At 45.3% G+C, this 13,536-nt stretch overlaps 1 protein-coding gene across 2 annotated transcripts in view; it reads left to right on the top strand.

Moving 5' to 3' along the window:
• The window catches only part of hapstr1a (HUWE1 associated protein modifying stress responses a), a 26,879-nt gene extending 14,002 nt beyond the window's left edge, over positions 1 to 12,877 (top strand). Inside the window, exon 4 of one of the 2 annotated variants that reach the window (XM_070901043.1) lies at positions 7,992 to 12,877. In XM_070901043.1, the coding sequence (XP_070757144.1) occupies positions 7,992 to 8,236 (245 nt within the window). In that variant the 3' untranslated portion in view covers positions 8,237 to 12,877. The remainder of the gene's footprint in view (positions 1 to 7,991) is intronic. The other variant, XM_070901044.1, reaches the window with a different exon arrangement.
• The last annotated feature ends 659 nt before the right edge of the window (positions 12,878 to 13,536 follow it).

Here is a 13,536-nt window from a genome sequence, read left to right as displayed (position 1 = left end):
CTCCACGGCGCCTCTCTCTCTCTCCACTCTCTCTCCTCTCTCTCTCTCTCTCTCTCTCTCTCTCCACGGCGCCTTCTCTCCTCTCCACGGCGCCGCTCTCTCTCTCTCCGCGCTCGCTCGCTCTCTCTCTCCGCGCTCGCTCGCTCTCTCTCCGCGCTCTCTCTCTCTCCGCGCTCGCTCTCTCTCTCTCCGCGCTCGCTCTCTCTCTCTCCGCCGCGCTCGCTCTCTCTCTCGCGCTCGCTCTCTCTCCTCTCTCCGCGCTCGCTCTCTCTCTCTCTCCGCGCTCGCTCTCTCTCTCTCTCGCTCTTCTCTCTCTCCGTCGCTCTCTCTCTCTCTCCGCGCTCGCTCTCTCTCTCTCTCGCTCGCTCTCTCTCTCTCTCCGCGCTCGCTCGCTCTCTCTCTCTCCGCGCTCGCTCGCTCTCTCTCTCCGCGCTCGCTCGCTCTCTCTCTCTCCGCGCTCGCTCGCTCTCTCTCTCCGCGCTCGCTCGCTCTCTCTCTCTCGCGCTCGCTCGCTCTCTCTCTCTCGCGCTCGCTCTCTCTCTCTCCGCGCTCGCTCTCTCTCTCTCTCCGCGCTCGCTCGCTCTCTCTCTCCGCGCTCGCTCGCTCTCTCTCTCTCCGCGCTCGCTCGCTCTCTCTCTCCGCGCTCGCTCGCTCTCTCTCTCTCCGCGCTCGCTCGCTCTCTCTCTCTCCGCGCTCGCTCGCTCTCTCTCTCTCCGCGCTCGCTCGCTCTCTCTCTCCGCGCTCGCTCGCTCTCTCTCCCGCTCGCTCGCTCTCTCTCTCTCCGCGCTCGCTCGCTCTCTCTCTCTCCGCGCTCGCTCGCTCTCTCTCTCTCCGCGCTCGCTCGCTCTCTCTCTCTCCGCGCTCGCTCGCTCTCTCTCTCCGCGCTCGCTCGCTCTCTCTCTCTCCGCGCTCGCTCGCTCTCTCTCTCTCCGCGCTCGCTCGCTCTCTCTCTCTCCGCGCTCGCTCGCTCTCTCTCTCCGCGCTCGCTCGCTCTCTCTCTCCGCGCTCGCTCGCTCTCTCTCTCTCCGCGCTCGCTCGCTCTCTCTCTCTCCGCGCTCGCTCGCTCTCTCTCTCTCCGCGCTCGCTCGCTCTCTCTCTCTCCGCGCTCGCTCGCTCTCTCTCTCGCGCTCGCTCGCTCTCTCTCTCTCTCTCTCCTCGTTCGCGCTCGCTCTCTCTCTCTCTCTCTCTCCTCTCGCGCTCGCTCTCTCTCTCTCTCTCTCTCCTCTTCCGCGCTCGCTCTCTCTCTCCCGCGCTCGCTCGCGCGCCCTCTCCGTCCCCCTCTCCCACCTCCTCTCCCACCTCGCGCGCCCTCTCACCCTGGCTCTCTGTGCTCTCCGGAGAAGGAGGAACTGAAGGATAGCCTTATTAGGCGGGAAATTGATGCGATTGAAGGCCGATCAATCCCCGGGGCCTGATGGTCTGCATCCTGGAGTACTTAAGGAAGTGCCCTAGAAATAGTGGATGCATTGGTGATCATTTTCCAACAGTCAATTCACTCTGGATCAGTTCCTATGGACTGGAGGGTAGCTAATGTAACACTAGTTTTTAAAAAAGGAGGGAGAGAGAAAATGGGTCATTATAGACTGGTTAGCCTGACATCAGTAGTGGGGAAAATGTTGGAATCAATTATTAAAGATGAAATAACAGCGCATTTGGAAAGCAGTGACCGGATCGGTCGAAGTCAACATGGATTTATGAAAGGGAAATCATGCTTGACAAATCTTCTGGAATTTTTTTATGATTTAACTGGTAGAGTGGACAAGGGCGAACCAGTGGATGTGGTGTATTTGGACTTTCAAAATGCTTTTGACAAGGTCTCACACAAGAGATTGGTGTGCAAAATTAAAGCACATGATATTGTGGGTAATGTACTGACGTGGATAGAGAACTGGTTGGCAGACAGGAAGCAGAGAATCGGGATAAATGGGTCCTTTTCAGAATGGCAGGCAGTGACTAGTGGGGTGCCGCAGGGCTCAGTGCTGGGACCCCAGCTATTTACAATATACAGTAATGATTTAGATGAAGGAATTGAGTGTAATATCTCCAGGTTTGCAGATAACACTAAACTGGGTGGCATTGTGAGCTGTGAGGAGGACGCTAAGAGGCTACAGGGTGACTTGGACAGGTTAGGTGAGTGGGCTAATGCATGGCAGATGCAGTATAATGTGGATAAGTGTGAGGTTATCCACTTTGGTGGCAAAAACACAAAGGCAGAATATTATCTGAATGGCGGCAGATTAGGAAAAGGGGAGGTGTAACGAGACCTGGGTGTCATGGTACATCAGTCATTGAAGGTTGGCATGCAGGTACAGCAGGCGGTGAAGAAGGCAAATGGTATGTTGGTCTTCATAACTAGGGGATTTGTGTATAGGAGCAGGGAGATCTTACTGCAGTTGTACAGGGCCTTGGTGAGGCCCCACCTGGAATATTGTGTTCAGTTTTGGTCTCCTAATCTGATCAAGGACGTTCTTGATATTGAGGGAGTGCAGCGAAGGTTTACCAGACTGATTCCTGGGATGGCTGGTCTGACATATGAGGAGAAACTGGGTCGACTGGGCCTTTATTCACTGGATTTTGAAGAATCTGAGAGGGGATCTCATAGAAACATATAAAATTCTGATGGGACTGGAGAGGTTAGATGCAGGAAGAATGTTCCCGATGTTGGGGGAGTCCAGAACCAGGGGACACAGTCTAAGGCTAAGGGATAAGCCATTTAGGACTGAGATGGGGAGAAACTTCTTCACTCAGAGAATTGTTAACCTGTGAAATTCCATACTGCAGAGAGTTATCGATGCTAGTTCATTGGATATATTCAAGAGTGAGTTGGATATGGCCCTTATGGCTAAAGGGATCAAGGGGTATGGAGAGAAAGCAGGAAAGGGGTACTGAAGTGCATGATCAGCCATGATCTTATTGAATGGTGGAGCAGGCTCGAAGGGCCGAATGGCCTACTCCTGCACCTATTTTCTATGTTTCTATGTAATAGCGGATTTGGAAAGCAGTGACGGGGTCGGTCCAATCCAACATGGATTTATGAAAGGGAAATCATGCTTGAAAAATCTTCTAGAATTTTTAAAGAATGTAACTAGTAGAGTGGATAGAAACATAGTAACATAGAAAATAGGTGCAGGAGTAGGCCATTCGGCCCTTTGAGCCTGCACCACCATTCAATAAGATCATGGCTGATCATTCACCTCAGTTTCCTGCTTTCTTTCAATACCCCTTGATCCCTTTAGCCGTAAGGGCCCTGTCTAACTCCCTCTTGAATATATCAAATGAACTAGCACCAATAGTTCTCTGCAGTAGGGAATTCCACAACTTAACAATTCCCTGAGTGAAGAAGTTTCTCCTCATCTCAGTCCTAAATGGCTTACCCCTTATCCTTAGACTGTGTCCCCTGGTTCTGGACTCCCCCAACATCGGGAACATTCTTCCTGCATCTAACCCGTCCAATCCCGTCAGAATTTTATATGTTTCTATGAGATCCCCTCTCATCCTTCTAAACTCTAGTGAATACAGGTCCAGCCGATCCAGTCTCTCCTCATATGACAGTCCAGCCATCCCGGGCATCAGTCTGGTGAACCTTTGCTGCACTCCCTCAATAGCAAGAACGTCCTTCCTCAGATTAGGAGACCAAAACTGAACACACTATTCCAGGTGAGGCCTCGCCAAGGCCCTGTACAGCTGCAGTAAGACCTCCCTGCTCCTATACTCAAATCCCCTAGCTATGAAGGCCAACATACCATTTGCCACCTTCACCGCCTGCTGAAGCTGCATGCCAACTTTCAAAGACTGATGTACCATGACACCCAGGTCTCGCTGCACCTCCCCTTTTCCTAATCTGCCTATTTTCCTATTCAGAGAATGTTCTGCCTTCGTGTTTTTGCCACCAAAGTGGATAATCTCACATTTATTCACATTATACTGCATCTGCCACACGTTTGCCCACTCACCTAACCTGTCCAAGTCACCCTGAAGCCTTTGAGTCCTCCTCACAGCTCTCTGCCACCCAGCTTAGTGTCATCTGCAAACTTGGAGATATCACACTCAATTCCCTCATCCAAATCATTAATGTATATTGTAAATAGCTGGGGTCCCAGCACTGAGCCCTGCGGCACCTCACTAGTCACTGCCTGCCATTCTGAAAAGGACCCATTTATCCCGATTCTCTGCTTCCTGTCTCCAACCAGTTCTCTATCCACGTCAGTACATTACCCCCAATACCATGTGCTTTAATTTTGCACACCAATCTCTTGTGTGGGACCTTGTCAAAAGCTTTTTGAAAGTCCAAATACACCACATCCACTGGTTCTCCCTTGTCCACTCTACCAGTTACATCCTCAAAAAATTCTAGAAGATTTGTCAAGCATGATTTCCCTTTCATAAATCCATGCTGACTTGGGCTGATCCCGTCACTGCTTTCCAAATGTGCTGCTATTTCATCTTTAATAATTGATTCCAACATTTTCCCCACTACTGATGTCAGGCTAACCAGTCTATAATGACCCATTTTCTCTCTCCCTCCTTTCTTAAAAAGTAGTGTTACATTAGCTACCCTCCAGTCCATAGGAACCAATTCAGATTTGATAGACTGTTGGAAAATGATCACCACTGCATCCACTATTTCTAGGGCTACTTCCTTAAGTACTCTAAGATGCAGACTATCAGGCCCCGGGGATTTATCGGCCTTCAATCCCATCAATTTCCCTCACCCAATTTCCCACCTAATAAGGATTTCCTTCAGTTCCTCCTTCTCACTAGACCCTTGGTCCCCTTAGTATTTCCGGAAGGTTATTTGTGTCTTCCTTCATGAAGACAGAACCAAAGTATTCGTTTAACTGGTCCGCCATTTCTTTGTTCCCCATTATAAATTCACCTGAATCTGACTGCAAGGGACCTACGTTTGTTTTCTCTAATCTTTTTCTTTTCACATCTATAGAAGCTTTTGCAATCATAAGGGAGAACTAGTGGATCTGGTGTATTTGGACTTTCAAAAGGCTTATGACAAGGTCCCGCACGAGATTAGTGTGCAAAATTAAGGCACATGGTATTGGGGTTAATGTATTGACTTGGATAGAAAACTGGTTGGCAGAGAGTGGGATTAAACGAGTCCTTTTCAGAATGGCAGGTAGTGACTAGTGGGGGTACCGCAAGGTTCAGTGCTGGGATCCCAGCTATTTACAATATATATTAATGATTTGGACGAAGGAATTTAGTGTAATATCTCCAAGTTTGCAGATGACACGAAGCTGGGTGGCAGTGTGAGCTGTGAGGAGGATGCTAAGAGGCTTCAGGGTGACTTGGACAGGTTAGGCGAGTGGGCAAATGCAGTATAATGTGGATAAGTGTGAGATTATCCACTTTGGTGGCAGAATATTATCTGAATGGTGACAGATTTATAAAAGAGGAGGTGCAACGAGACCTCGGAGTCATAGTACATCAGTCATTGAAAGTTGGCATGCAGGTACAGCAGGCGGTGAAGAAAGCAAATGGCATGTTGGCCTTCATAGCGAGAGGATTTGAGTATCGGAGCAGGGAGGTCTTGCTGCAGTTGCACAGGGCCTTGGTGAAACTGCACCTTGAGTATTGTGTGCAGTTTTGGTCTCCTAATCTGAGGAAGGACATTCTTGCTATTGAGGGAGAGCAGCGAAGTTTCACCAGACTGATGCCCGGCATGGCAAGACTGACATATGAGGAGAGACTGGATCGACTAGCCTTATATTCACTGGAATTTAGAAGAATGAGAGGGGATCTCATAGAAGCATATCAAATTCTGACGGGATTGGACAGGTTAGATGCAGAAGGAATGTTCCCGATGTTGGGGAAGTTCAGAACCGGGGTCACAGTCTAAGGACAAGGGGGAAGCCATAAAGGACTGTGATGAGGAGAAACCTTTTCACCCAGAGATTAGTGAACCTATGCAATTCTCTAGCACAGAAAGTTGTGGAGTCCAGTTCGTTGGATATATTCAAAAGGGAGTTAGATGTGGCCCTTTTATGGTAAAGGGGATCAGGGGTTATGGAGAGAAGGTAGGAGTGGGGTACTGAAGTTGCATGATATTGAATGGTGGTGCAGGCTTGAAGGGCCGAATGGCATGCTACTGCACCTATTTTCTTTGTTCTCTCTCTCTCTCTCTCCTCCGCCCCCTCTCTCTCTCGCTCCCCCCCTTCTCTCTCTCCTGCCTCCCCCCCCTTCTCTCTCTCCTGCCTCCCCCCCCTTCTCCCTCTTTCTCGGCTACCCCTTCTCTCTCTCTCTCTCTCTCTCTTGCCCCCCCCCCCCTTCTCTCTCTCTCTCTCTCTCTCTCTCTCTCTCGGCCCCCCCTTCTCTCTCTCTCTCTCTCTCTCTCTCTCTCTCTCTCTCTCTCTCTCGGCCCCCCCCCCCTTCTCTCTCTCTCTCTCTCGGCCCCCCCCCCCTTCTCTCTCTCTCTCTCGGCCCCCCCCCCTTCTCTCTTTCTCTCTCGGCCCCCCCACTTCTCTCTTTCTCTCTCGGCCCCCCCCCCTTTTCTCTTTCTCTCTCGGCCCCCCCCCCCTTCTCTTTCTCTCTCGGCCCCCCCCCCTTCTCTCTTTCTCTCTGGGCCCCCCCCCTTCTCTCTTTCTCTCTCGGCCCCCCCCCCCCTTCTCTCTTTCTCTCTCGGCCCCCCCCCCCTTCTCTTTCTCTCTCGGCCCCCCCCCCTTCTCTTTCTCTCTCGGCCCCCCCCCCTTCTCTTTCTCTCTCGGCCCCCCCCCCTCTCTTTCTCTCTCGGCCCCCCCCCCCTTCTCTCTTTCTCTCTCGGCACCCCCCCTTCTCTCTTTCTCTCTCGGGCCCCCCCCCCCCACTTCTCTCTTTCTCTCTCGGGCCCCCCCCCCCACTTCTCTCTTTCTCTCTCGGCCCCCCCCCCCCTTCTCTCTTTCTCTCTCGGCCCCCCCCCCTTCTCTCTTTCTCTCTCGGCCCCCCCCCTTCTCTCTTTCTCTCTCGGCCCCCCCCCTTCTCTCTTTCTCTCTCGGCCCCTCCCCTTCACTCTCGGCCCCTCCCCTCCCCTTCTCTCTCTCGGCCCCTCCCCTTCGCTCTCTCTCTCTCTCTCTCTCTCTCTCTCTCTCTCTCTCTCTCTCTCTCTCTCCGGCCCCCCCCTTCTCTCGCGCTCCCAGCGCTCGCTCCTTTCCTCCTTCTGGTGATGCTTTTGCGTGCAGGCCCCTATCTCGTACCTTGACCAAATAGCTATTGTTCAGACGTGAGCCTTGATGTTGAACGTTGTCAGATTATTTGATTGTGGGGGACAACACAAATGAGCCTTATCCTTTTCTCACCTGGCATACACTCGGCAACGATTGCTGGCTAGTGGTCAGGAATATTAACCTCTGCCACCTTTTTCCGTGCCTCACTCTAATCCATGGCCTGCGAGGGCTCGGACTGCCACCCACCTTGACCTCAGGTTCGTTTGCATCACAGAAAGAGATTGAATCTGGAAACTTCCTGGTCTGTGCCGTTCACCTTTTTCTCTGTGAAATACTGAGCCTTTCAAGGGGCCCCGCTTTACATTTCAGTAAATTCTTTATTCAGTTGTCATTGGATTATTGAGATACTTTGCTAATTTAGTCATTGTCAGATTCAGCAAAAGTCATTCGTGATGTTTTTCCTTCACAAATTGTCAAGCACCACTTGTTCTTGGGAGGTGGAATTGATGCATTGACCATCTGAGACCTGATTAAATTCTGGTGAGAACTTCCTTTTGTTGTATTAACATATATCTAGTGAACAATATGGTTTGCAATATTGCTAGCATTGTCAGTTATTCTGAACCCATCTATTCATGTGCCTGAACGATGAAATGAGAATAACTGGTGTCAAGACATGACTAAGTAAGTGCTGTCAAAATTTGGTAGCTTCTTTTAAAAAAAAAAAAATGGATTGGCAAAATAAATAATAGAATTTTGGTTTGTCAGTGAACTGTGCACTCAGAACCATTAGCATTTAAACTGATGATTCTTAATGCTTTGCTTTTTTTATCTTCACAGGTCTTAGTGGAGCAATGGCTAGTATAAGTGTACGCTCAAGTACTCCAGGGTCTCCCACTCATGTAAGTGGTAGCTCCAACTCTTCTCGCAGGAGAAATGGACTTCATGATGTGGATTTGAACACTTTCATATCAGAAGAAATGGCACTCCACTTGGACAATGGTGGCACTAGGAAGCGTACCTCAGCCCAGTGTACTGATGTCATCACAGACTCCCCAACGCACAAGCGCAATCGAATGCTTTGAACTTTTATACGGTCGCTGTGCTACCTGAAAGCCACTTGATACTCGACACTTTCTTGAATGGAAATGGAGGGCCATCATAACTTGTTTGATTGTGAAAGTACAAGTGAATTCAATAATGATTGCCATAAAGGAAGTTCTAACTAATGCAGTAGATGCATCTTGTAATTATGGCTTTCCCAATACCGGTCTTGTGACAGAGGACATCCAATCATTTGTGTAGTAGTTAGCAAGATCATCATAGGTAAACACATTAGGTTCCAAGCTAAAGTGACCTTAACTTGTTTTCTCTCAAAGGGAAGGGTAATATTGGATGTTAATTTGGTTAAAACTGTTAACTGCCCTTTTTATTTCCTGCTGTGTTGACTGTCTGCTTCAACAGTATTGCCAGTATATCATTGATCTTGTCTATGTTAAAATGGCATCTTCCGTCAAATCTGCAGACTTCCATTTTACAGCACTGTACTAAGACACTACTGGTTTTTGTATAGTGCGAGTATATAAGTTGTATCAATAGTGGACTATTCTTTTTAGTTAGACTCAAGCAGCTGCTAATTCTGTGGATTGAGGAAATGGTGCTATGATGGTCATGCAATTAATACTAAATATCAAATCAACGTAAAGATCTTTATTGGATTCACTTCTTGTGTTTTAGTGTTGCAAAAATTACAATACTATTGACTTTCCCATAAAAATTCTAAAAAAAAAAACCTCTTGTTATGTTTAAATATATAAATATATATAAATATATATGTAATGTATATACTAAGCATTCGGATGCTGGTATGATACTCGTGCTACATAATGTAAATAAAATATGCACACCAAACCCTGGAGTGGATATCCGAAATCAGAATTGCATCATGCTCGGTTTAAACATTTCCTTCACACAATGGAGCTGGTCCAGTTGGGTAGTTCTTGGGACAGAGTCTTTGACAGTGGGTAGAAAATTACAATTTGCTTAGTTTTTTGTGGCCTGCTCAAAATTGTGTCCATTAGTTTGTTAAAGGAGGTGGATTTACCTTTTTTGTATGAAGATATGTTTGTGTAAACATACTTGCATAAACCTGGAGAATTGCTTTTCAAACCAGTTTGTCACAAAATACTTTTTCTGTAACCTCTGCTTGCATTTTGTGGATTGATGATTGAAAAAGGATACTTCAGCCTTATAAAGTCTGTTTTGGGGGGAATTTTAACTTTTGAATTTACACTGGTAAGCAGGCTGAGCAAAAAACTACCGCAACTTACTGTAATTTTAGTGGAGCAACCCTTGCTTCACTTAATTTACTTTTTGATTTGAAATAAAAATCCACAACTGAAGGTCACTACATAATCCAACAACTTGCACAGAAACTTAAAGCACTGATGTACACACACTAACTCAAGCAATTTTGCCCATTTGCACATGCAGATACATCTCTCGACAGCTATTTTGAGTTGTCTTGTTTTCTCACTGGGAAACCTATGCAAAGTGCAATTTAACTGTTTCAAGTAATACTAACTGGGGGGGTTGTCTGTTAGCTGCACCTGCTTGTAGGCAGTAGATGACCCAGCCAGCCTAAAAGGTGGCTTGCTTTTTTTAAGCCAGAGGCAGTCGGGGTATGCTGCAAGACAGCACTTTTTTTTTTCATTTTGCAATAGAATTATAATTTTTAGGTAGATTAATTATCTTCCTTCTGCAATTTCCTCCTCTTTCTCTCACCCCCCTCCTCCTTCCTCAATTCACCGACCCCCAAGTCAGGTATAGGTTGTACTAGTAGATATTAAAATATGTCTTCATTGGCTACGGGAGAAGCTTTATTTAAAAAAATATATCTTTGAAAGTGCATGAAGGACATCTAATGCTGGAATTCTTACGAAAATCCACATGGTAAGAACTCCGGTCACATCTGTAAACACTGGCAACCTATTAGATTTTTTTTCTCAGATACTGGGTTCCTTCTGAAAATGGGAGTGCTCGGAACTGTTATGAGGATCAGTTTAACTGAATTTAGTCAGAATGTGAAGCTCCAGATCAGACAATGTATTAAGTTGTGATGGGGTGGGGGAGGGAGAGATTATAAAATAAACTTGCTCATATGCGACAATTTCAGAGACAACTGTTGAAGTAGCATGATTTTTTTGTGGGGGAGGGGAGGATGAGCATTGACTTTTTGAGAAGTTTAAAAATAAACTAAACTTGTGTGCATTCTAAAAGTCAAAATCAGGCTTTGAGCAAAATTTGCACTAACAGATTTTCAGTTTACAATGATCGATGACATTTGCATGTCTGCTTTCTTATCACATTATTACCACAACCCCTCTTGCTCTTTTACAGGAGTTTTTTTGCCACTTTTCTAGCTTAATGTATAATGTAAATCTAGGTGATCATAAAGAATGAGGGATAGACCACCACCACTGAGGCGATTGATAAAATTCCATAGAATGTTTTGATAAAATTGAATTTTAATAGAGTGCTGAAAAGGTATTACCTAATACCTTGATGGTTTAAAGCTGCTTGGTTGGCTTTCTAATTTGCACGCTGTTTGTTTTTCTTGTTAAATCGTATTTTCATTTGGTGGAAACCACTGTAAACTGTAATTGCCATTTCAAGAATAGGTAACACAATTTTTAATGCATAAAACTGTACCAAACTGTTACTTTATCTAACTGTAGCGTGCACTTGGAGAAAGAATAAACACCACGCAAATCAGACATTGACTTTTTCAATCACACTGGTCTACTTGGAAATAATTTTAAAATTGCTTCATTTTAGGAGTACATTTTCTGTCTCCTCCCCTCCAGTTGCACTTCAATTATGTGGGGGAGGGGGGAATTCAGGTTGGAAAATCCCACTTGTGTTTTTAAAAAAAAACAGGATTTAAAAAAAAATTATTTTGTACTAACACTAATCTGTGGAGAAATTAGGTTCACTCTTTTTGCTTTCCCCTCCTGGAACTTAATCCAGCCCCCTCAGATGGCTGATCTGTTGGTAGTTGACTTAGAATATTACAGTTTGCAGCTATTGTGTTGCAAAAATTAACTTCAATCTTGGCTTCCTTTTATTGCTCTCCTTTCTCATTCTTTCTCCTTATGCCCTCTCCCTATGTAAAAGTGTGGGTATTGTAGCAGAGTCAGTTGATGATGCACATTGTTACCCAAGTGCACGATACTGGTGCCAATTAGTGTTCAGGCATAAGTTGTTGCTAGCAGGCAGCTTTCAAAATGTGCATCGTGTTTGCCATGTAATGAGATTTTGTTAATTTTAAACAATGAACATGGAGTCATAATATTTTTATATTCACAATATTCTCAATCAAAAGCATTTAAAATTTTTCTGTTTTGTAGCCAGAATGCTAGGTTAAGGGTTTACAGAGCCTTTTTGGCCTCTTTTTCAGACCCCAAATTTTGTTTTACCGTCTACACATAAACATCCCATCAATAAATATTACTGTACTTCTGGAGTGTCTGATTTAAGTATAACAGTAATAAAGAACTATGAATTATATTGTGCGTCCAGTTTGCCTGACGGAGTGTATAAGCCAGTAGATAATAATGTTGCCTTCTGTGCTAGTTTCTGGTTTTAAACTCTTGGGGGTACTGCCAAATAATGTTCAGTTGAACATTTTTTTTTGTTTAATTGTGTTGCCCTTGTATACATTTTTTCCCCCTGTGAAGCTAGTTCCCTTTATCCATCATGCCGTAACTGGAGAATGGAACAATCCAAGCCATAAATAGTCTGTCCAGCTCCTTGGTAACCCTATCTGGTCCGGTTTTTCCTTTTTTTTTAAAAAAAAAAGCTCGGCAGAGATTTGTAATATTTTTCCTGGGTGAAGCCTGGGCCGTGGAATTCAAACGGGTGTTGTAAGGAACCAGCAGCATAGGTGCCAAATGCAGCTGTGTAACTATTCTAACCATGTTAAAATGTGACACTTGAGTTTTACATCTAAATGTCTTTATATTTCGCTCACTCTGTTGCTTAAGTTCACTTCTCTATCCTCCTTTGGTCTCACTGGGTCATGCACCAACTGTGGTTGTGAAGGTCGACATATCCACTCCCAGACCAATTACATTGTTGCACTGAACTGTCAGGAAATATGTGCAGTAGCTTACGGATGATTGCTAATTACTTCTCCTTGTGGAGAGATTACTATCTGCCTCAGCACCTCCCCATCGATATGGTGGACATCAGGAACTCGTAGCTTCAATGTTGCTACTAAAATCGGTACAGAAAATTCATACAGGATATTGCACAGATCAGGTGCTTTGTAAAATTTGTTTTAAGTGCAAAAGACCTATGTCCTGAATGTTACATCAATCTCTGCATATTGTTGATTGATGCATGGTGCCAATTAATCTGTAGATTACCGTTTGCCTGTAATGCAGAACACATGTAATGTAGATGATTGAACGATTAACTAACTATATTTTCATTAAATTATTCCTGTACAATTTGATGTTACTCCAATGATACAGAAACAAATATTCTGTGATATTTGAGCATTTCCTGCAATATACGTCATAAGTTACATGTGACTAGTTAATCAAATTCCTAATAGCTGTATGTACTTCTGTGCTTCTATGTAGAAACAAACGTCTGCATGAGTTTTATATCCTTGCAACTTTCTGTCTGGCCTCGCCATACCAAGCACCATTCTCTGGTCTCTGTCAAATCAATTTTATAAGCAACTTGTAACCAAGTCCAGTTCAGTCCCAGCAGATAACAAATAGTGCATTATACTTTTGTATATGTAGTGTTGACTTCAGTAAGCAAGTGGTATTTTTGAGTTCAGTGAGGCACTTTTGGAATTTAGGATTTCCACCTCTAAGAACAAATGATGTGGAGCAGACATTGACTGACTGACTAAAACTTGTCTGTAGATGCCTTGTACTGAGATTGTTGCAAAATAGTCCTGGCTATAATGTTAATTATAGTAGTGATGTGATGCTTGTGAGATGGGTAAGAGCCAGGGTATCCAGTCATGTGGATATCGATAACAGGATCTTGGTTTCTTGTAATTGGTTAAAAAATTTTCTGCTTGCTCCCAAGTGAAGATGATGACTGGCGAATCTTATCAGAGCTCTGCCTTTGTTCTGTGACTGTATATGTCCGCAAGAGTGTTTTCCCCCTGTTCTGGGGCAGGAATGAGCAAGATGGCTTACACTTAAAGACCAATATAATCATAGGAGAGGAGGGTGGATTAAATAATGTGGGGGAGTTTTAAAATTAATATGCCTGCGGGAGGAGAGTAGTGCAGATAGCTTGGAAAGGAAGTTTTTGGGTGTACGGGGAACAAGGCAGACAGGTTGAATGAGGTTACATC

Source organism: Pristiophorus japonicus, chromosome 15 (assembly GCF_044704955.1).
Source record: "Pristiophorus japonicus isolate sPriJap1 chromosome 15, sPriJap1.hap1, whole genome shotgun sequence".
NCBI lineage: Eukaryota > Metazoa > Chordata > Chondrichthyes > Pristiophoridae > Pristiophorus > Pristiophorus japonicus.
Note: the sequence above shows the minus strand (reverse complement) of the source record. Positions and strands in the feature narration are given on the sequence as shown.